This window comes from Miniopterus schreibersii (assembly GCF_964146895.1).
Source record: "Miniopterus schreibersii genome assembly, chromosome: 3".
Classification (NCBI taxonomy): Eukaryota; Metazoa; Chordata; class Mammalia; order Chiroptera; family Miniopteridae; genus Miniopterus; species Miniopterus schreibersii.
In genome coordinates, this window is record NC_138103.1 from 16,020,893 (window position 1) to 16,044,615 (window position 23,723).

Sequence of the window (23,723 nt, forward strand, 5' to 3'; positions counted from 1 at the left end):
GACGCGGATCCCAGGCGTTGTGGGAATGGATTCTCCTCCTCCCGACGTGCCCTGCAGCACGGGGGCTGGACCCGGAAGTTCCGGGCGGAGTTCCTGGTGCTGGCGGGTCACGTCAGGTGAGGCAGTAGGGTCTGGAGACATGGCGGCGCCCGGCCCAGCGCTCTGCCTCTTCGACGTGGACGGGACCCTGACGGCCCCGCGGCAGGTAGGCGGCGCCCTGCGGGCGGGAGGCAACAGGTGCAGAGTCTCCGGCTGTCCCCACACGGGGCTGACGACCACCCAGGGTGGGCCCCGAGGGGTGGCTGAGCACCGCCTACCTCCTCTGGCGGGGCTGAACTCTATTCCGGGGGCCCCGGAGGGATGAGACGGAAGACCTCAGGGTACTTGGAGATGGGACAGGCCGAAAAACTTTTTTTTTTCTCTCTCTCTCTGTTACACTTTGATCGAAAAACTCTCGAGAGTAAGAAACTTGTATTGGGATGGGAAATGCAGTTCTGGACTCGCCCTCAGCCCGAGGTTTGAACCACTGCTCAGCCGCCTTACCAGCTAGGTGCCCTCCTCATTCTGTCACCTGTCGGATGTGCCTTGTATCCTGATATGGAAAACATGGGTTTCCAGGTCGAAAAGACCCAGTAGAGCCTCAACTTTTCCTCTCGGCAGCTGTGTGACTTTCAGCAAGTCACTTAACCACTGCGCCTCAGAATCTATGTTTTTCAATGGGGAGGTTACCAACCTGTTCCATATGGTGTTAGTCAGGGTCGAATGAAATCAAACAAGTTCATGAAAGTTACTTGGCTAACAGTAGACTCTGTTCAGTACTAAATAAATACTAAATAAATAGCACCACCATCATCCCCTTCTCCAGCCCCTGCAGTGGGTCTTGGGTGATCAAGGAGACCTACCTAGATTGTTACAGGCTTCCTGTTGAGAGCCTCCCTGGACTCCTGGAAACTTGCCTCCCACTTCCAGATTTTGCTGCCACAGGCACAGATAGGTGTCAGTTAAGATCCACATTTGTGATTAAGCTCGCTCTGACTTCCTCCTTTTACCAATTGGTCACCCAACACCAGCCGATCGAACTTGAGGCCCAAGTGGCCTCACTAGCTTCAAGTTCTGTATCTACCCCACCTTAATTTTGGCCGGGTGGTAGCAGTGTTGTGCTTCAGAATTCCACATCAAGTGTGCGTGACCTTAGACGGGTCATTTTACCTTTCTGAGCCACATGTTCAATGTATCTAATGAAGATACTCAACTGCAAGTTCTCCAAAGGCTTCTTTGCACTGTGAGATTTAGTGATCAACACACATTTGTGTGTCAGCAATTCATTGTTTGTCAGGAGTCAGATAGCAAATACTTTTGTCTTCGCCAACCATATGGTGTGTAGTAACTACTCGACTTTAGTGCAAAAGCTGCCATAAACCATACGTAGACACAGCATGGCTGTGTTCCAGTAAAACTTTATTACAAAAACACACAGCTGCTTAATTGGGCCCATTGGCCGTAATGGTTTAGGGTTTACATGCCAAACCTTTTTACACACTGTTATTGGACCCTCTCAACCTTTCTTTCATCCCAAGTAGGATAGTTGTTACTATCCTTTTTTTTTTTTTTTTTTTAGTGTTTTTATTGATTTTTTTTTTTTTAGAGAGAGAAAGAAAAAAAACAAGAAAGAAAGAAACCCGATCGGCTGCTTCCGGCTCGCACCCCAACTGGGGATTGAGCTCACAACCTGGGCATTTGCCCCAACCAGGAATTGAACTGGGCAACATTTCGGTGCATGGGATGGCACTCAACCAACTGACCACACTCGCCAAGGCTACTAACCTTTTAAACATAAGGAAACAGACTCAAGATCATCTTGATTTCAAACTGCAGATCTGGTATCAGTCGCTGGACCTCAGGGCATTGTATTTGCTAAGTTTACCATTTTCTGCCATTGTTCTAAGGTGGAAGTGATATGCCACTCAGGAAATTGCTTCTGATTCCCAGAAGGGATCAGGTTATGTAAGCACAATGTATGAAGTGGCAACAAAACCAGGCAACAACCCACATTGGAAGCATGATATTCTTTTCGATGAACATGAATCATTTAACACTCAAAAAAAAATGTGTAATTTAAAAGAGAATTGATTCTATGTGCTGGGGACTATGTAAAAAATAAAAATATTTTAATAACATCCATTCATTATCAAACCTTTTCCTTCCTCAATAAATGCATTCTCAAACATTGATAAGCACAAGGAAGTAGGAGAATGGGTTATCTTTTCTTGAAGGTGATGAAACAGGATATGACCTAAACAGGTAAATTCTAGTTAGAATGGAGTCCAGAGCTTTGCACATTTCACTGTTGTAGTAGAATTTTGTTGTACTGTGTAATTGCCTTAGAAATGACATTTCATCTAAAAACAGGTGAGACTTAGAACAAAAGCCTGCAAAAAGAAGGGGAGCTTCAACCTGGGTGAATTGTTTTCCAGCTAAAAAATCATGAGAAATTTAAAACATACTTGAACCACTGAAAAAGTAGTACACAGAACAGCCATATCCCCACCACTTAAATTCGTCGTCACATCTAAGAAAACTTACCAATTCCATGGTATTCCTTAATACCCTAATCCAAGGTTCGGCAAACTTTTTTCTGTAAAAGGCCAGGTAGTAAACAGCTGAGGCTTCACAGGCCATGTGGTCTCTGTCACTACTCAGCTCTTGTTGTTGCCATGGACACTACATAAATGAATGGACATGGCTATGTTCCAATCATACTTTACAGAAAAACAGGCAGTGGCTCATTCTGGCCCACTGTTCCTATCATGTTGACTCTTCCACTATTCCATTCAGTTTTCCTCAATTGTCCCAAAAGAGTCTTTTATAATTGTCTTTTTTTCCAGAAGGAGAATTTTTAACATTTTTCCACCTTAATTTCAAGCTTTTGGATCTTGCCCTGTGTTTTATTTCGTCGTCTAGGGTGATTGATAAAGAATTCCTTGTAATTATCAATACAAGACTTATTTGGGGAACCACACAGCAATTTTGCTTTAAGGATCTGTCCTGCAGTGGGATGTAGTTTAGATCCCCTGTTGTGGTCACAAGCAGCTGGGTCTTATTTCCTGTTAAAAAATACTGGCTGCCACCTGGAAGTGAAAGGGCACCTTCTACAACCCATTCACATTGCAGAACAGGCCTGACAGCTGACCACATACCATTTAGCTCATCAGTATGCACAAGGGTAAGATACAGTTTTCCCCTTAGGCTTCTGTTTGAAGATGGAAGTATTGTTAGTGTTGTTATAGAGCTGTTATTGTTAGTGTTGCATTTTTAATATTTTGCAATCAAAGGAGTCTTCCCTACTTCCCCCCATTCTGACGTCAAGACTGAGGAAACCACTTGGGGGCTTCAGGGACTCCTTTTCATGGTCACTGACTCATCTACGCTGCTGGTGCTAGATTTTGTCTACTAGGTCAAGATTCCATTGGAAGGTGGAAAAAAGATTGAGCTTTATTTACGTCCTTCTGTACAATTTTATATGATTAGCCATATGTATGTACTACTCTAAAAAAATTGTTTTAAGAAAAAGAGAGGATTGAACTCTAGATGTTTATATGCTGAAGCTGCCTGAAGTGGTTGGTTTTACTTTTGTTTTTAATATCTGGGAACTTTATTTGTAAAGATATTCCATATAAGTATTACCAGATGGGGACTGGGTCCAGAGCGGGTCTCCCTGGGGCTGGCTGGTAGTGTGGGTGCAGGAAAGATTTCACAACACAAGTCCAAGTGGTTTAGAGAGTGTTTATTAAAGCTCGGGGCAGTAAAACAAAGGAAGGGCTTACGGTAGGAAGAAGCAACAGGATAGAGCTTAGGCGGGGCTGCTTTGGCTCCCTAGAAATGTTCTAGGAAAGAAGTGAGGCACTCTGGGCTGCATGAACTCATGAGATATAAAAGCCACAGTGACAAAAGTGAGCCAAGGCGTGGCTGCTGTTAGCTGACTGGAAAGTCAGAGAAAATGGGGGCCTTGGAGATAGGTTCAGGGGGTAAGCCAGGGGCGAGCTGCCACTGCCCGCTCCTCCCTTGGTTGCAAGTCTCCTGCGGTCCCTTGGAGTTTAGGAGAAAGTAGAGATACGCACCTAAGAAAGAAAGGCCAGAGAGTACTGTGGATCCTTTGTCTTGAGACTTTTTATCTTTCTTTAGCCCTGGGAATCCTAGGAAGGGTCTTAACAGAATATTCATTAGCTTTCCAGGTGTGACCTTCAATATATTGATTCTTCAAAATGTGGCCATAGAGGGGTCAGGGTTATTTTCTGGTTAGTTTCTTTTTTTTAAAACATCCAAGAGGGACCAGGACCAAGGCTGGTCTGCCCCAGGACTGTCTGGAATGTGGAAACCATTTGTTCCTAAGTGTCCTTGGTTTGGGAAGATAAAGCCTTGAGTTTCATTAGCTGGCTGTAAATTGCTCAAATTGTTGGGCCTTGTTTAATTATTTTGTTTCAGTTTTGCTTATGTCGCTTGTCAAGGAATTTGTCTAGCTTCTTACTTTCCTGCCTTATGAGTGCACAATTAAGATAGTTAAAAGTAATGATATAAGACTTAAAAATTGTGATTTGTGTTAATACAGGGATACCTTTTCATCTTAGTTTATAATTTCTTTTGAATTAGCACACAGTTTGGAATTTAAAGAGCATAAAATTATACTGTTGAAACCACTGTTTATAGGTGTGAGCATTTCTTTTAGGAGAGACTAAAAAAATCTAGTGATCTTTTAGGCTTTTTTTGTATAATTATAGTAGACCAAGTCTGAACTTCCTTTTTAATCTGATTATGTTATTTTGCTTTAACATCAATAACTTAAATCCATCTGTGGACTACAATGTAGCATTTGAAAGGAAGCATATAGCCAGGTATATAAATGCATAGAAAAATAGCTGGAACAGTACACAAACACTGTTAATATACTGTGGGTTTTAAATAAGGTAGAAATAAGTTAAATTTAACAAGTTCTTTCTGGTAAAAAATTGATGTCTCAAAATGATACTAAAATATTTGGACTTATCTACAGAATTGGCATTTATGAAAGTAAGGGTTCTATTATTCTTGTGATTGTAGTCTCCTGATTACTTTGTGGTTTGTAACTATTGTATTTTCCTTTTTGAAATGTAGAAAATTACCAAAGAAATGGATGACTTTCTACAAAAATTGAGGCAGAAGGTCAAAATTGGAGTAGTAGGCGGCTCGGACTTTGAGAAAGTGCAGGAGCAACTGGGAAATGATGGTAAATTATACGTTGCTAATTACATTTTGGTAAAAGATTAACTTCTTATGAGGATATTGAGACCTGTAGCCATGAAGTATCATAAGCAGCCCTGAACCCTCACCTCTGCTTCCTTGTATAGGGAAACATTTTCCCTCTTTCCTTTCCTTTTTTTTTAAGATACATCTTTTTTTATTTCAGAGAGAGGAAAGGAGGGGGAGAGGGAGAGAGAGATGAGAGAGTCATTGATCGGCTGCCTCCTGCACACCCCCAACTGGGGATCAAGCCTGCAACCTGGGCATGTGCCCTGACCGGGAATTGAACCCCGATTGCCTGGATCCTAGGTCGGTGCTCAGCCACTGAGCCACGCCTGGCCGGGCTACTTTCCTATTTTTAATCCTGTAAATAAATTTCTGGAGTTGCTGATGGAACACTTGGTACTCAGCTACATGGGTAGATCAACTAGAAGTGTGAGTGTCTGTGTCTTTGCCTGTCGTACTTGTCCCCATCCATTGCCCTTCTAGCCTCAGCTCAGGCCTTATCTCCTGACTGTCCTCACCCAGGCTTCAAGGTGCCCTCTGGGTCTAGGGGCCTCCTCTCTGTTGCCCTAACACAGTGTTTCCCAGAGTTCCCTTAGACATGAGTCACCCAGGCTCCTCTCCCACCTACTGAACCACAATCCCCAACACAGGACCCCAGGAAGCTGAAGATTCTTATGGGCCTTTCACTGGAGATTCTGACTCAATAAGTCTACAGAGCCAGGGAAACGTAATTTAGAACGTATTTTAGCAACTACCCCCAGGAGATACTAATGCATAGCCTGTTAGTGTAGCACTCTCTGATCATTGGAAGCTGGTTATAAATTTGTTTTGAAGACTACTGTGGATTATTCATCTCATAGCCCCAGTACCTCCAGGGTGCCTGGCCTGTGAGAAAGAGTGGGTGGAAAGATAGATGAATTGGTCATTCTTTTCATCACTGTTGACATTTTTGTAACTAAGCAAAGAGTTCTGTCCACTCAGTGCTTCAGATAGCCAATTACACTGACCAGGGTGCAGTGAAAGGAATTGACATTTATTGTATAGCACCGCACAGTGGGGACCAGGCAGCTTGTGCTGAAAAAACCTGAACTCCCAAAGGTTTACAGACAAGAGGTTTTACAGAGCAAAAATCATGAGTAATTGTGAGTAGAGTCCAGGGTGGTGGGCTGTGCTGGTAGTCAGTTCCTGTGCAAGCTTTAGCAATTGATTTATTAAGCTTCTGGTGGCATCCTGTCCGGGTCTGTGTGACTATGGCCAGGTGGTCTTGAACAGAAGGAGAGGTCTATAAGACATCTTGGGGTTGTGAGTCAGTGACATTATCTTAAGAGTAGAAAGAAAAGAACAGAGCTATAAATTTCATGTTTAACAGGTTACATTCTTCTGTTAGCTTTTATTGATTTTAGAGAGCAAAGAAGGGGGGGGAGAGAGAGAGAGAGAAAGAAACATTAGTGTGAGAGAGAAACATCGATTGGTTGCGTCCCGTATGTCCCCTGACCAGGAATCGAACCCACAATCTCTGGGTACATGGGATGACACTCCAACTAACTAAGCCACCTGGGCAGGGCTCTTCTGTTATCTTAAGCAGACATATATACCTTCTGAAACTTGTTTTACAGGTAGGCCTACAGACCCCAGGACATGACTCTTAAGAAGGGCTAATTTAGTAACTTCAAAAGCTAAGTCCTAATATATCTAGTCTTTTATGATTTGGGCCAGATAATTCTCTATTGTGGGGACTGTCCTGTGCACTGCAGATGTTTAGATAGCATTCCTAGCCTCTACCCACTTGATGCCAGTAGCGCCCTCACCCCTGGTATGACAATCAAAAATGTCTCCAGAGCGTGGCTGGTATGGCTCAGTTGTTGAGCGTCAACCTGTGAACCAAAAGGTCACCAGTTTGATTCCTAGCCAGGGCACATGCCCGGGTTGAGGGCTCATCCCTAGTGGGCGGCTTGCAGGAGGCAGCCGATTGATGTTTCTCTCTCATCAATGTTTCTATCTCTCTTTCCTTCTCCCTTCCTCTCTCTAAAAAAATCAATAAATAAAGGATTTACTTTAAAAAATAAAATAAATAAAAAATGTCTTCAGACATTCCCAAATGTCCTCTAAAGGCAAAAACACCCCCAGTGGAGAACCACTGAACTAGGTGTAATATCTTACAGTCCAAACGGTGTAGGTGTGTTTATTGGACCAATAGAGAGTAATCTCTGTATTCCTTTTAAAACTCTCTGTTCCCCTTACACTTAATTTTCCTTCTAGATGCTCTGCTTAGAAACACTAAACAACATAATGAGGCACATTAAGCCTGGAAATTGTGTTACCTGGTCCTGATTGCCCTTTCTGCCTCTGGTCATGTATTTACCCACAGGCTCAGAGAGATTTTTGTGTCAGTGTAGGACAGTGTTCCTCCTTCTCAGAGTCCAAACAACAGAATCAAAACATTCACAAGCCAGAAGAAAGTTAAATACCCACCTGTGTCAGAACCACCTGGGAGCTCATTAAAGTACAGACGGGGGGGCCCCACCCAACACACAGAGCCTGGGATTCTGCATTTTAACAGCACCTAAAGTTTGAGAACTCATTTAGATTTGTGTGGGTAGGGTCTCCAAATCTGACTGCATATAAGAATCACCTAAAGAGGTTTTTTAAAAATCTGATTCTTAGCCTTGCCCCTGCAGATTCTGCTTCAGAAAGCAGATCCCGGGAGTCTGCAGTTTCATCATCTTGGCAATGCTAATTCACAGGAGGAGCGGAGTGGGAGCTGTCATTCACTCTCATCTTCCTTTACAGACAGGCAGGCTGAAGGCAGACACATGAAGTGGCCCATCACCACCAAGTCTAATCTCCAGCCTAGTCAGCATCTTTTGAATATGTAATGAAAAGCGTGGTTGGCATGGCTCAGAGGTTGAGCATCGACCTATGATCCAGGAGATCGAGGTTTGATTCCCTGTCAGGGCACATGCCTGGGTCAAAGACTCGATCCCCGGCAGCGAGTGTGCAGGAGGCAGCTGATCAATGACTATCTCTCATCATTGATGTTTCTCTCTCTCTCCCCCTTTCTCTCTCTGAAATCAAAAAAGACATACTTTATATATATATATATATATATATATATATATGTAATGAAGAGCCTTTAAAAAACCTTAAGGAGCTTTTTCTCACTCTCCCAGTCTGTGAAGATGAGGTATTCTTTCAGAGTCCTTACTGGAGTTTAGCAGTTTTATTGGTGATACATGTTAATCAAGAAATAGGAGCACAAGTTCCAATTCATTGCATTCTGACTTTTGTTTTGTTTTGTTTTATTTTGGTTGCAGTGGTTGAAAAATATGATTATGTGTTTCCAGAAAATGGCCTGGTGGCGTACAAAGATGGGAAACTCTTGTGTAAACAGGTAGGTTCTTGAGTATCCACACTACTGTCTTCTACTAGTGAATGTTTTCTAAAAGGGTATTTCACTTGACCAACTCTGGGGAAGTATATTTGGGAGCTGAGGAACAGGTGGGAATGACTCTTCACCCTGTATTTTTTACACTTTGAATGTTGAACCCTGGGACTAGTACATATTCCAAATTGTTAACTATATTTTCAAAATTGTTTTTTAAGGGTATTTAATCTAATATCTATTATGATAGCAGAGACTGGGGCAAGCTGCATCACCACAAGCATATTAAGAAGTACTGTGTAGCTCTTGTTGGTATTAAGATCATTCTGTTCAGATATGATATATGAAAAAGCCAGAGTGGAACAAATATGTTTTCTGTCAGTATTTTGACTGAATAAGCTCTTTGGGCCTCCATTAAGCATCTGAAAGAGAATGGGTACAAAAATCTTGATTAATGAAGCAGAAAATGCTTTTGACTAAGCCCTTTCCGGTCTGCCTCCCATTCTCAAGCAGGGAACAAAGGGAAAGAAGGAAAAAGGCGGTGGGGTGTGTCACCCTCACTGCCACATCAGCCTAGCGCCCCCACTGACAGTGGCTGAAGACCATTTAAAAACGCCTCCCACTGAATCAAGTAACTGCACTATTTTCTTTATCCTAGAATATTCAAGGTCACTTGGGTGAGGCCCTAATCCAGGACTTAATCAACTACTGTTTGAGCTACATTGCGAAAATTAAACTCCCAAAGAAGAGGTGGGTTTGCTTTTAGCAAGAGGCTCCAGTGAAATGTGGAGTGATGTCGTTGGTGGGTTGGTGATCTTTTCTTTTAATCCTCATCTGTGGATATTGCTTTTTCGGAGGGCATGGGAGGGGGAGAGAGAGAGAAAGATCGATGTGAGAGAGACACATCAATTGGTTGCCTCCCTCACGCCTCCCAAGCAGGGCCAGGGATCAAACCCTCAACCAAGGCACGTGCCCCTGGCCGAAATCCAATCCAGGACCCTTCAGTCTGCAGGCCAGCGCTCTGTCCACTAGCCAAACTGGCTAGGGCTGGTGATCTTTTAAGTCCAAAGCCCAGTGCTTAATAAAGAATCACTAGAGCCCTGGCCAGTGTGGCTCAGTTGGTCAAGCAACATCCCATCAGAGCACATGCCCAGGTTGTGGGTTTGATCCCCAGTAAGGGTGCATACAGGAGGCAACCAATCGATGTTTCTCTCTCTCTCTAAAAAAAAAAAAAAAAAATCACTTAAAAAAAAAAGAGAGCATCATTGGAAAAGCCAGTGGTAGAATTATGTAAACAATGGCATGTCCGCTTGATGGAAATTGAAAATGATATGGTTTCAAAGGCTGCCAGTTAGGGGAAATGCCTGTGAATCAGCAATGTGAAAAAACAACAACATAAACCCCAGACCTGGAAGTCCCAAACTGGAGGCCCTCAGACCAGATCTCACACAAAGCCACATTTGCTTGGCCCACGGTGTCAAATCATATCTGAATTAGTCACTATCATTTAGAAGTCTGATTTCACATTTTGAAATATCTGGATTTCAGGCTTCTGTTGCATTTGAAGACCCGACAACTGGATGCCATTCCCACACCCCCAGTCTTTCACAGGCTACTTCTCATTTTTCTCACCTCTTGGATTCTGTTATCTCAATTCCCATTTTTAATGCTTTTTAAAAAAATCCTCACTCAAGGATATGTTTTTATTGATTTTAGAGGGAAAGGGAGAGACAGAGAGAGGTAAACATCGATTGGATGCCTCTGGTATATGCCCTAACTGGATGAAACCCACAACCTGGGTATGTGCCCTGACCAGGAATCGAACCCTGGACTCTTCAGTGCACTGGAGGACACTACTACCAACTGAGCCACACCAGCCAGGGCCCCATTTTTAAATAACAATAATGTACATGCATGCCCAAAGGGAAAAGATGGGCAGGCAGTGGACACGGGTTAGCTGCGGCTGTTTCTTGGTGGTGAGGATACAGGTAGTTTCTTTGAAATACGTTTCACTTTCTTCTTAGTGTTCTGCACCTCATATGTAACACCTTAGTGACCAGAGGGGAAACAGTTTTTAAATGGCAGTTATATTTCAGGACAATGCTGCACTTTTGAGACTATCAGAATTGATGGGACAAGTGCCCCTGCTCAGCACCTCCACTCAGAGGGCAAGAGCCCGCCACCGCTGCCTGCAGGATGCGCTGGGGCTTCCCTTTTCCAATCAGTCCCATAGGATGAGACAGGCTGGACTCAGCCCGCAGCTGGGTGAGGACACGTGGGGGTTTGTTATCCTGCTCTGTCTACTTTTGTATATATTAGAAATTCTCCACAGTATAAAAAGTGAAACTATGTCATATATCCCAGGTCAGCTTAGTCTTTACTTTAGACTAAGCATTAAGGAAGAATACAAAAAGATAAGACAGAATCCTGTCTTCAGACAGGTATCACCTAGCCATGTCTGACATGGCTGGTGAGTTCAGGAGGCAGAGCTGAGACCCGCCTTGATCAGCATTTGCCCACATTCCTAGCAGTACTAGCTGCATGCCCCTTGTAGGTCAGGCAGGTGCAGTAAGACTTCTGGGAGGAGTGGGATGCTTGGCAAACTGCTTTAATCCTGATTTTTAGAACAGAAGGCTTTCTAAGGGGCATCAGCCTCCCTCCATGCCGTGGGAAGGACAGTAATACTGTGTCCTTGAGGTGGGGAAAAATAATTAAGCCTTTTTTCTGATAGTGTAAGACCCACAACCCTAGGGTCGCCCTGGGAATGATCACCAGTCCCCACCCCCCAATGTACATGTAGAAGGTGCAAGGGACAGGGCTGGTCTGTACTGACCCCCAGGTGGGGGATTTTGAGAAAGTATCCTAGGTGCACATGTTCTGCCACTTGCTTCTCTGCAAGTGAAGCCTGGTGAGGGAAAGGAGCTGGGATTGCAGTTTTACTGTCTCTACTTTACTTGCTGAGTAGTCACTGCTTCCCAGTACATAAACTGGTAATGTGATTTTCACAAGACCCTTCAAAGGTAACCAGAGCCAGAGCTGAGAGCCCCTTTCTGAGGCTCAGAGAGAGCCCAGAGTCGCACAGCCTAGTAACAGCTGGCCTTGGCCCTGAGTAGGGTCCTTGGCTCTGCACTCGGCCTGTGTCCTCTGAGTATTTACAAGTGGCTGGTGGGACATCATGGCTGTGGGACTGAAGTAGCAGAAGGGTTCCAGGGAGAATGTGTCAGAGCCTCAGAAGTGTCCGTGTTAGAATCAGAAGACACTCAGGGCACAGTCTGTCACAAAACACTTCAGTTGCATTTGTCAGAATAAATATTTTATTAGTTATTTGAGTTTTTAAGAAGCTCTTTTTGAGACTGAAACTGGAAACATGATGGGGGAAAGTGTTTTTAAAAACATCTTCATTTGAGTTAACTAAAAAAATGCCAGGCTCTTCTCATTTTCTTTGGTCAGATCAGACTGTTAGGAACAATCTGCAGTGGGTAACTTTTACTTCCTCAGCTATTCACGAGGCTCGTGGGGTGATTCTCAGAGCCGTTCCCTGTGACACGTTGCCTGGTAAAATTTGTGTCTCAAGAAGTCACTAGCAAAGTTGTCTGGGACATGCATTTTCAAACTCCTCAGGGAACTTGGAGAGCTGATCATTATTTTCATAGCTTTGGGTTAACTATAAATTCTCTGCCTAACCCCAGCACTGTCCAACAGAAATACAATGTGAGGCACACGTGTAATTTTAAGTTTTCTGTAGCCACGTTAAAAAAGAAAAAAACAAAGGAACTGGTGAAATTAATTTTAATATATTTCATTTAGCCCTGTATTCAAAATATAATTATTTTAACATAGTCAACATAAAACATTTTAGTGATGATTATATTACTTTTCCTACTGTCTTTGAAATCTAATCTCAATTCAGATTAGCCACAGTTCAAGGCTCAGCAGCCACATGTGGCTCGTGGCTGCCATGAGGCCTAGAACAGCTCTGAAATGTGGATCACACCAGCCTCTGCCTTTTGCAATCACCCAACTTTTTTAGCCTGTTTATCCATCTATAATGTTGCCCAAATAAATAATGTGACTCTGGAACCTCTGTCCGCCTTTCCTCTCCAGGGGCACTTTCATTGAATTCCGAAATGGGATGTTAAATGTGTCCCCTATTGGAAGAAGCTGCAGCCAAGAAGAACGCATTGAATTCTATGAACTCGATAAAGTGAGTTTTTCTGAAATATCCTGGGTTTGTGAAGATAAGAGGTGCCACTTTGTGGCCATAGTTAAAGTGTGCAACGCAATAGACAATCGATATCTTTTTGTTTTTCTCAGAAAGAAAATATACGACAAAAATTTGTAGCAGATCTGCGGAAAGAGTTTGCAGGAAAAGGCCTTGCGTTTTCCATAGGTATTGTATATTCAGATGGGTGTCAAGCTTTGCCAGGAATTCATAGTGGGCTTGTGCATGCTTGAGATTGGACTGTGCCGTTTGAAGGTGGGCAGGAGGATTTGAGAAATCCATCTGTAGGGAAAACCACTCTCCTGTGTAATGGGCCACGGCAGAGACTTGCCCAGCTAGGAAATGACCCCCAGGCTGCTGGGCTTGGCTGTAAACTCTTACCCAGCAGGAGCCTTCCTCCCTGCATTTCTCCTCCTGGTCAAAAGTAAGAGCATCTTGTCTAATGAAGAGTAAGAGCTTACCCTCACCCTTTGGGCAGAAGACAGGCCTGTGAGTGAACTCCACAGCAGAGAGATGGAATGGGGGCCTCTTAGATAAGTTAGACTGAATAAGACGGCAGCTCAGTTGGTTCTGCAAATCAAGAAACTGAGGCCCAGAAAGGAAAAGGGACTTGTCTAGGTTCCCCAGACTTTTTTAACTATGATGGACCAGCACACGAGTGCTTCTGGTGGCTGGTACAGACTTCCTCCCACACTGATGTCTCAGGCTTGTTTTTTGGTAGAATATGCCTGTCAAATGCCTCAAGCAAGCTGATCTCTCCTGTCAATGCCAATGAGTCATTACTCACAGCCCTCTCATTTTACTAGCACTAATAAATGTGTGGGCTGTGGGGAGGCTGGCATTGCAGAGGGGTTATGTCTAATAGATGAACGGGTGGGTTTTTAAGTATTCTTGAACTGTGAGATGAACGTCTTTCTGACAGAGCTTTGAAAGGGTTTTTGTTGCGGGTAAAAGCTGCCTGTAAATCACCTCCCGTGCGCTTTCCATTTTCCTGCAAGAGGAGCTGGATGCAGCGGCTTCCAGGCATTCTCCGCTGAGCGGTGCTAGCTGGAGATGAGCACAACTGAATGGGGCTCTTATCAGATTTCCCCCAGCTGGTCATTTAAACCCTCTCGCCTGACAGAGCACTTAAATGCAAATGCATCCCTCACTCTGAGCAGGCGCTCTGGGTCTCACTTTTAGGTTTTGGGTGAAATAATGTTGGAAAAACACCTAAGGTGGAATGAACTTCTAGAACCTAGCCCTAAAGTAGTATAAGTAGCAGACTTGAGTGTTAAAAATCAACTGTGGCCATCAGTCACTGACAGGCTCAATTGCACATTCTTTCTGGTGACAGGTCATTAGCCTCCTTTTCACCTTCAGCTTGTGTGTTTCCCTCCCCACTTGGCAGGAGGCCAGATCAGCATTGATGTCTTTCCTGATGGATGGGACAAGAGGTACTGCCTGGGACATGTGGAAAATGACGGCTATAAGACCATTTATTTCTTTGGAGACAAAACCATGCCAGTGAGTATGGAAGTGTTTTTGCAGTTTCATTGTCTGGTTTGGGCTTGAAGGGGAGAAATAGACAAGTGGGCTTTTTCCCTTCACCCACACTTTACCCACCGGCCCAGCTCCAACTGAGAGATGCTTTTGTCCTGGAGAAGGGTGTGATTAAGGCTCCCTCCCCTCCGTGCTCAGATACCTGACACCTCAGCTGAGGTGAGACAAGCCTGAGCCTTTTGAATTAAACATTGCCCTCCCCAGTGCCTTCCAGAGCACCTGGCCTGGGGTATTGTCAGAGGCTCCTTGCCTTTCAGAGCCCTCCCCACAGCTCCCCCCCCCCCCCCCCCCCCCCCCGCAGTATTTTGTTTCCCAGAGGCCCTCATTTAGGTTGTGCACTAGGAGTCCTAAGTGAGAGGAGGACAAGGAATCTCAAATCGGGAATTCAGGAGCGGGCACTGGGGACACTTATGAGGTGGGGGTGAGTCCTGGTCATCTCACACACAGGGTACAGGAGCTGTCCCAGCAGGTGTGGGAAGTCCCTAGCCCAGGACTCAATCTAACCTCCAACTGAGAGCACACCCCTGTGCTGAAGGCCAGCACCAGCAGGAGGAATCTCTGGGAGGAATTTCCTCAGAGCCATCGTGGCAGCAGAGCAAGGCTCTCCTTAGGGCGGGTGGGTCCCCAAGAGGTTGCCACTGTGAGGCCCGAGGGAGGCTCAGCACCAGGTGTTCACTGCCCAGTCTTGGGCTCAGTGTCTCCCTTTAAATTCCTCTCGCCCTCTGTGCCCTTCAGTGGTTATCTTGCCATCAGATGTCCTGGGCCCTACTGCAGTCAGCAGCATAAATGCTGCATAGAGACTTTTTTATGCCTTCCCTCTCTGGTCCACTCTAGAAAACTTGTTTTTTTCCTGCTAAGATCTATCCCGGGTGGCTCTGCCTTTCAGCATGTAAGGGACTTCAGGATACCTACTTGCATGTCCTTTCAAAATTATAAAACCAGGGTTCAGTAAGGGTAACTAACTTGCCCAAGGTCACACAGTTAATGTAAGAGCTGGTGGCACCAGAACAAACTCCCTGCTCTTTAAATGAGTATACTTTCTAGCCAGCAAACCCTCTCTCCAGCTGGTGGGAAAGAGTTTAAGTCCCAGGTGAACATGGTGCTCTTCAGGAGTGTATCAGTCAGCCTTTTTCTTACGACAGAGAACTGGTTTATAATCACATCCCTCATCGCAGTGCTCTGGATGCAGCGATGCTTGAGTGCAGGCTTTGAAGAAAGTAAGCTAATGAAATTGCACGCAGGATCTAAGGAAGCTTCTTCAGTGCCTCCAAATGGGTGCCATTTCCTACAGCCTGAGGAGAGAGCTATGAGACAGGCGGAAACACCTTCTGTGAGGATGATGTTCTTGCTGTGTGTAGATAGCCATCAGAAACCTAGGTGGGGCTTTGCACAGTGGAATGGAGTTCTTGAGTGAATCACAAAATGACTTCTTTGGGGAATTCTGCCTTTGGGAATTAGTTTTCTATTCTGTTTAACCACTGCATTACCACACTCAAGTCTGTTTCTCTAAATCTTACCTGCTTTTAAAAGGATACTATTCAGTGGAGGTTCCCCCACCCCCATTCTCTGGTAATATGCATTCATTGTAGAAAATTAGAAAAAGTATGAAGGAGAAAGTATAAGTCACTTATAGTCACAGCTGATGTGCCTCCAGGCTTTTCTCTCTGTACAAATATGAACCTAAGTGTGGGATCCCTGCATGTTCATTGTTTTATTCTCTGCTTTTGTTCTCTTACCATATTTTATTTCCCCCATGTTAGTGAGTTCTTTGCCAACAAAATTTTAATGGCTGTATAGCATTCCATTACTTGGTCATAGTTCATTCACCCGTTTCCCTAGTAGAGGCACCGTGGATCGTGGCTTCTTGCTGTTGTAACTAACACTGGTCAACATTCTCGCATCATGCTTTGCCCTCATCTCTGACCCTTCTTGTCAGTGGTTTCCTGGAAATGGGGAGTGAACAGTCCAGCCATCTAAACCTTTTAACAACATGTCGATTCTTAAAATTGTAGGCACAGAGCTGTTTAAATACTAGCTTTAAATGTTTTTTCATATTCGGGGATAGACATTTTGAAAGTTGTCTTCTCTCTGTGCATCAAGGCTGTTTTTGCTGTTTCCAGGGAAGTGGCACCTGAGCTAAGAGCTGTCAGCAAGAGGCCACATCCCTGCCAAGCACTCCTGGCTCAGAGGCCTGCCTACTGCTCCTCTCTCCCAGACACACAGCCTCTTCTGATGGGATCCAATGTTATACAAAGGTCCCGCCTGCTTTGAGCACCTCAGAGAGCAGAGTAAAGAAGGGAGACAGACCTTGGCCCTTGCTTTTCTAAATACTTGTCAGCCCAGAAAACCTTCTCATCCTTCCCATCAGCCACAGGAGCCAGGGTCTGTGAAGACTCAGCTGAGTTCAGCTTAGAGGCAGAGGGGACAACATGGTTTGTTGCAGGGAAGGAGGTGGCCAGGGCTCAAAAGGACATGACCCAGACTGTTCTGCATGGCTTTCCAGGGGCTGCACTAGCCACATCACCCCCAGTCTTTCTGAATTCTTAGGCAGGACAATTCCTGCATGTCCAGTGCTTTTTGGCTTCAGGGCAGTTGTGGCATGAAAACATTCTAACACTTTGTGAACCACTTATTGACCCTTTGACTCAGCAGTTCCACTTTGAGTTGGACCAGATCAGAGGTTCTCAACCTGGCTGAGGACCCCGCTGGCTCCCTGTGGGAGGACAGGAAGCAGGATGCTGTACAGGGACCACGGGCTGCTGGTGTTCACCGGTGTCCCTGCTGTGCTGCCTGCCTTCTAGACACCAGAATCCATGGCCTCGCTGGTCCTGAGAACAGGACAGTGGCTGAGGGGACAAGCCCTGAGAAAGGACCCTCCTCTGCCACAGCTCCTCTGGTCAGGGAGACCCAGGCCTCAGGCCTCCTGGAGTGTGGCTGGCCTTGCAGAGTCCCCAGTACAACCACTTCTGTCAGAATCAGTGTCACCTGTGTGCCCGCCCATGCCAAGTCCCACACGCAGTTCTAAGCCCTGTTTATGTATGAGGGAATGGTGCTGGAGCCATCAGCAGACACCCAGAGTCACCCCAGGGACATAGCTGGACTGCCAGCTCACTCTCCACCACACCTTAAGCGTGTTCATCACTGAATGCTAAGCCCCTAGTCTTCAGCCCTGAAGTACATGAGAGTCACCCTTTCACTTTCCAAACATGGTGACTCTAGGCCAGGCGGTTTTTGTTGGTTTTTTTTAAAGCATAAATGTTTACTTTTTTCAAGGAAAATTTGGTACAGTTATCTAAGGGCATTTATTTACTATTTTGAACATTCTAGAAGTATATATTTCACTGCTGACCACTTGGTTACAGCAGGCACCTCCCAGCAGTGAGCCCTCCACTCCACAGAAGCAAATGCTCTGGCCCGCCATTTAGCCTCCGCGCCTTTCAGAGGCCTTATTACCAGTGTCCCTGCCTAGGGACACGCCTCTTTATAAAAAGTATTTCTTATTTCATATACAAAACACCACTTGGCAGATTGAGATCCAAAATGGAAAGAAAAATAAATTTATCCTAGTTCTGTAAGTTATCAGGAGTAAAATCAACTTTTCTCCTTGCCTTGTTACAAGGAAATAGAATTATTATTTTTTCTCTATCAGGAATCAGGACAGGAGCTTTGATGACCCCATAGATACAAAGTTGCTCACTGGTTCAAGTTCTTGCCGAAGATATTAAGAAGTAAGAAATCGGCTCATTTTTCTGTACAATTTAAAGAAGTATTTGCAGGACATGTAGGAGTTACAGGGTATGTTGTAGGCCCTTGTGACAATATTTAAAAGAACTCCCATTTAAAATAACCCATCTCAGGGGTAAAGAAATCGCTATCATCCCTGAGAAAAAGGGAAAGTCATAGGTGCTTTCACTTGTTGGTAGAAGCCACTAGAAAGGAGTTCAGTCCAGCTCTAGCTTCTTCTCAGAGAATTGATATAAACTGCAGCCAGTGAGAGGTGCCTCAGAGACTCCTGGCTAAATGTAGCTAGTAGTTTTAGTAGTCACTCTGCAAAACCTTAAATTTAACTACACAACTGAACAGTCTCCATTTTGAAATGTGAGACTATCTTGAGAGGATGCTACGGGACATGAAACTGTTGGGCACAGAATTTTTTAAATGTTTGCTGATTATGCAGGAGGAAAGGAAAGGGGGGGCTGTGTAGTGGGGATTGTGAGAAATGCAGGGCAGAGCTGTAGTCACAAGCTGGGCCATGCTTCTTGCTAAGTCGGGGGGCCTCTGGGCATTTGTATGCTAGCTGTCACTCATATTGATACAAACCTGCTGCTGAAAGGTAAAATTAAGAACTTTCAAACTAATTTGAGTCTTTTGAAGAATAAATGATAGAAACCATTTTGGCTTCTTAAGGAGCCCCTCAGCCCCCTCCCCTGGTGTCTGAACCCTGCAGACCCTGCCTTCAGGTTCTTCCCTATGCCTTTGCCTGCTAGGGATTTAAATACTCATGGGCGGTGTGCGCTGAGCTGTGACCTCTCCTTTGGGCTGATACACTCTAAGGAGAGTATGATCATGGTCATTCATCCCTTTGCCCCTTCACTCCCTTCATCTCTCTGAGGAACCAGGTTTTGTTTGGGATCCTGGAAGCTGGGCTTCCCCCACTGGAGTCCAATAACCTTTGGTGCACATGCAAATCTAGTGTTTGAAGTTTCAGGTGGCCTGAGGCCTCGCTATTCTAGAGGGCAGTGCTCACAGCTCTATGTTTTGGCTGTGCTTCTCCCTCCCTCCCACTCTGGTTTGCAAGCTCTGTGCAGCCACCCCTGCGAAGGAGGCAGCTGGGCGGGTCCTCTGGCCGGAGGGAAAGGATGGTAGGGGTTGGGGGGTTTGTGGTACAGACACTTCGCTGCCCTCTGAAGACAAGTGGAGCTGTAAAGGGACCCGGAAGCCCAGCCCAGCTGGGGGAGGTTTTAATTCTCTCTGGACCTGGCTTCCTTACAAGTGGGTGAGTTACACAGTGGCTCCCAGCCCCACCCCAGCAGGACCATGGGAGACTCATGCCAAATTAGGCATTTATCAGTACACGTCTGTCCCTGAATGTGACATCCTCTCCAGGGAGGGGCAGGCACAGCAGCTGTGAAGCATCTTGCTTCAGAGGTCACTCTCCCCAGCTAGTGGCTTCTGTCCTCATGGTGCACCCTGGCTGGCTGCAGGGGCTTCCTACCCACTCTGCTGCTGTTTCCTCACACCCATCCATTCTCTAGAAAGATCCTGCTGTACGTGAACCTCATTGTGTCCTGGGGTGCGGCTTTCTGGTGGCTTCACAGAAAATCCCAGATCCCTACCCTTATCTTCCAGACCTTCTGGGGCCTGGCCCTGCTGGCTCTTCCAGCCACACATAGCCTATAGATAGCCAGTCACACGGCTTGTCCCCTTACTTCCTCGGGTCTCTGCTCCAAGGCCCCTCCCCTGTCCCTCTGGCTTCCCTTCCCCTCTGTTCTGTGCAGCTCTCTCCTATGGCCGACCAAGCTGGAAAGCAGCCCTTTTGTCATTTGGTTTTGTTTGCTGCCACTGTATCTCCAGTTGCTGAAACTACGCCAGGCAGGGAGCAGTTGCCCCACCAGGCTTGTGGGGTTAGTAGGTAACTAATACTTCCTCCCTCCTAAGTCCGTGAGTGACGGAGTGAGCGTGTCCCAGACAGACGTTTGCTTTTCTTTTGAATGTAGTCCTCTGTGGTGTTTACCTACCAGGCCATTTCTGAGAGAATTATAGGAATTACTATAAGTAGTTCCACATTTGCTTGCTTAGGTAGCATATGCTGGCCGGGAAACTCAGGGCCTCTGAACGACCAGAGGATAGCAGGCTCCCGGGCCACACTGGGAAAGGGCATTCATGGCTCCCCCACCCACCCAGCATACCTTGCCCCTGGCAGCGTCCTCTCCAGAAATCTTGAACTTTGTTTCTCCCCAAGGAAAGCCATCTGCTTGGGGATGGGTTGTTCTTAAGGTATGAGAGAGGCAGTAATTTCAGGTGTCAGTCAACCCTTTAAAAAGATGTCAGATTTTCCTACAGAATCTTTATGAGAAGAACCCATTTTCTTAGCAGTTATTTTCATTGTATGATAAGCTAATTGATGTTTTCCAAGATTTCGAGTGAGACTGCCTATCCAGTTTTACGAGAAAAGTGTAGGAAATTCCTTGAGAAGAGAAGCAGGGGCTTTCCCCCTACGGCACTTGGCAGGAAGCCCAATTTATTTACCTGAGGCCAGCGGGATGGGACTCAGAGTCACAGGACACCTCCCCACCCCCACAGCGGCATGCCCAGTCCTCCCAGATATGTGCCCTTGCACAAGCAGTCTTGCCTTCAGCTCCTGGAGGTGCACCAGATAAAATACTGTGAAAACACCCAGAAAGACGAATTAGGTGCTATTGCTGCCACAGATTGCTTCCTGGGGCCTTACCCAGATCCCTTGGTCTCATCAACTCCTCCTCCCAGCCCTGTGGTGAGGTTCCTCCATTCCCCATTTTACAAGGGGAGAGTTGCCCAAAGAACCCCCTAGTCAGTGGTAGAACCAGGATCTAAACCCAAGCCACCTGGCTCAGACAGCCACATGGGGCTGTTTCCATTTAAATAAACCTGTCAAATTCAGTTCCTGGTCCACTGGCCATAGGGCAAGTGCTGCCTAGTCACATGTGGTGAGTGGCGCATCAGCTCAGAGACGGCCGTGTCCATCGTCACAGGAAATTCCAAGCACAGAGCTGCTCTGACTGCCTGGCCTGCCACACTCCCTGTGGCTTGTAAGGAAAGTCCAGGTACACAGTGGAGACAAATTGATGGTACTGAGAATTCTGTCACCTGCTGAGCTTGCTTGCCTTATAGCAGAATGAGCCTTAGATCTTCACTGGAACATCGTGAGTTCTTTCATCCGCATAATTACATGTTCCCAGCGGAGTCACAGTTCAGGAGAAGGTGGTAAACCCTTTCTCAGTGGTGACTGTCTCTGTTTCCAGAGGAACAAGGTAACTGGAGAAACCCTCCCTGCCGGCACAAAGGCAGGTCCCTCATTTCTCTGGCAGCCCCAGCCCCAGGGCTGCTGCAGCAGCAACAGCTGCATCTGCTTTATGTCTCTGCAGGGCGGGAATGACCATGAGATCTTCACAGACCCAAGGACCATGGGCTACAGTGTGATGGCACCCGATGACACGCGCAGGATCTGTGAAGAGCTCTTCTCCTAATGCTCCTTCCCGTGGGAGAGGAGGGAGGCCCAGCTGACAAGCCTAAAAGGGTCATTTGGTGCCAAGCCCAGACCCCTCCCTCCCATGCCCACAGGACATTCACGACTATCCAACCCAGGACAGAAATTTTAAAACCTGAAATGCAACACCTGCTGAGTGTCAGCTTGGTGTGAGCTTTGAGACCAGGGCACTGTTATCATCAGACAGTGTGAAGCTAAGTGACTGTGTGGCCTCTGTTTTCCCACCTCACTTCCTGTTTGAGAGCCACAGACCTTGGCGTGGCCTGTGGGTGGCTGGCTGGCCAAGACAACTCTCCTGAAGGAATCTGCACCTCTGCCGGCTTAGTACACAGGTTAGCTCAGTGTTCACTGCACATTAAGGAGCTGGTTCTCTGTCCATCAAGATGGGAGGAAATAGGTCCCAACAGGCCTGTTGAGAGTCGGCTCTGAGCCCAGGTTCAGAGACTAATTTGGGTGTCACGCTTCACCAAAGAACCTTCTCACTGGACCTGGCTGGGCTTCCTGGGGGCCTGATTTGCCTCAAGTTTCTCAGGGATTGGGTGGGTGAAAGCCACAATAATGAACAGAACAGAAGCTGCCCTATTTCTCAGCAGGTCTTTGAATAAATAAGCACGTGGACCCTGGCCCTCACCCAGACAGCCTCAAGGCTAGGAGCGGCCATGGTTTGCTTGGGGCCCTCCCACCCTCCTACCCAGGTTCTCCAAATTCCTTGTGAAATGGGAAGGCATCTCCAGGCCCTAATCCAGAACAGGGTGGAGACAGCTTTCCCCGGCAACAGTTAACATGTACTTCTTAGCATCTGGAAACGTTGGGACCGTGAGCCTGCCACAGATTGGTGCAGAGGCCGGGGTTTCGACCTGAATCCATGTGCTTTGCACCCTCCACCTTCCTGCCCCACCAGGTGCTTTCGTCACAGAGGAACCTGGTTTCCCCCAGACCTGGCCCCGGGCTTCTCTCAGCTCTGGGTCAGTCTGCCTGCCCCCATTTACCACACGGTTGACAATTCTTAACTGTTCCCAGGATGTGCCATCCGGTGGCATCTTCCCTTGTTGAAGTATTTTGCAAATGACCTTTCAAAGGTATTTTGTAATGACCTTTCAAAATGAAAAGTAGCAAATTAAATTGATTTTATTGTTTCTCATTCTGATTACTTTTCATGTCAACCTGTTTGCTCTTCTGTCAGATGGGATACAGTCCCTATCATGTCCCACCTAGGTGAGTTCATTTCAGAGCCCTTGGAATGTGTGAGGGCGCTATCACTAACTCAGGTAACCCCCAGGAGCCCTGTAAGCAGGACTCTTGGCCCTACTTTACAGGTGAGGATGAGCTGTCATTCCCTCAGCCTTGCGGCGTTCGCAGGATAGACGCCATCACCAGAATCATAAACGTGTGGCTAAGTGTTGAGCAAGAGGGAAACAGGTTGCACCCGAGCAGCCTGCGGCTGGGAAGAAAGCAGGTCCCATCCCAGCACTGCAGAAGCTGACGGGTTACTTAGCCCTGGGCGCAAGGTCACTCATGGGTGGAGGGCACCGCAGGTGGCTGTTGGAGTGAGGCGCCACCGGGAAGGCCCTTCTGAACCTTGTGAGAAGCCTAAACCTGATCCTGAGGAGGAGCTGGAGGAGGCCCAAGACCTGCGTGACAGCTGAGTGGGGAGTGATGAAGGCCCGCAGAGCAGATGTGGGGTCAGGAAGGGCGGAGCGTAGGTGGTTTTGAATCACTTCCTTTTCAAGAACTGCTTCCTCTTCCCCAAGTGCTCCTGGATCTCAGCTCTGGCAGGCACCTGGGCCAGGCCTCAGGCCCCTTCCACCTCTGCCCCCACAGCCCCACTCCCATGTTCTGGAACCCACCCACCGTGCCCCCCCCTGCAGTTGGTCCCCAGCATCACCTGCAGTTTTTTGCCAAGGCCCCCCGCATGCCACCTGTGCAACATTCCCTTCGTGTACAACGTCCACAAATACGGTTTTGAGCTAAATGCCTACTTTGGCCTCTCCCTAAACAGGTTCAATGGGCTGGTCCTAGTTTTTCCTAATACACTGGGTTTTCTTGTTTGT

At 46.4% G+C, this 23,723-nt stretch overlaps 1 protein-coding gene across 1 annotated transcript; it reads left to right on the forward strand.

Annotated features, from left to right (window-relative positions):
* The first annotated feature begins 61 nt into the window (after positions 1-61).
* On the forward strand, positions 62-22,813 carry PMM2 (phosphomannomutase 2). Its single transcript, XM_081131114.1, has 8 exons — positions 62-205; positions 5,149-5,260; positions 8,595-8,671; positions 9,321-9,412; positions 12,767-12,866; positions 12,977-13,052; positions 14,275-14,390; positions 21,551-22,813. The coding sequence occupies exons 1-8, from the start codon at positions 140-142 to the stop codon at positions 21,650-21,652; spliced, it is 741 nt and encodes a 246-aa protein (XP_080987240.1). The 5' UTR covers positions 62-139; the 3' UTR covers positions 21,653-22,813.
* Positions 22,814-23,723: the final 910 nt, after the last annotated feature.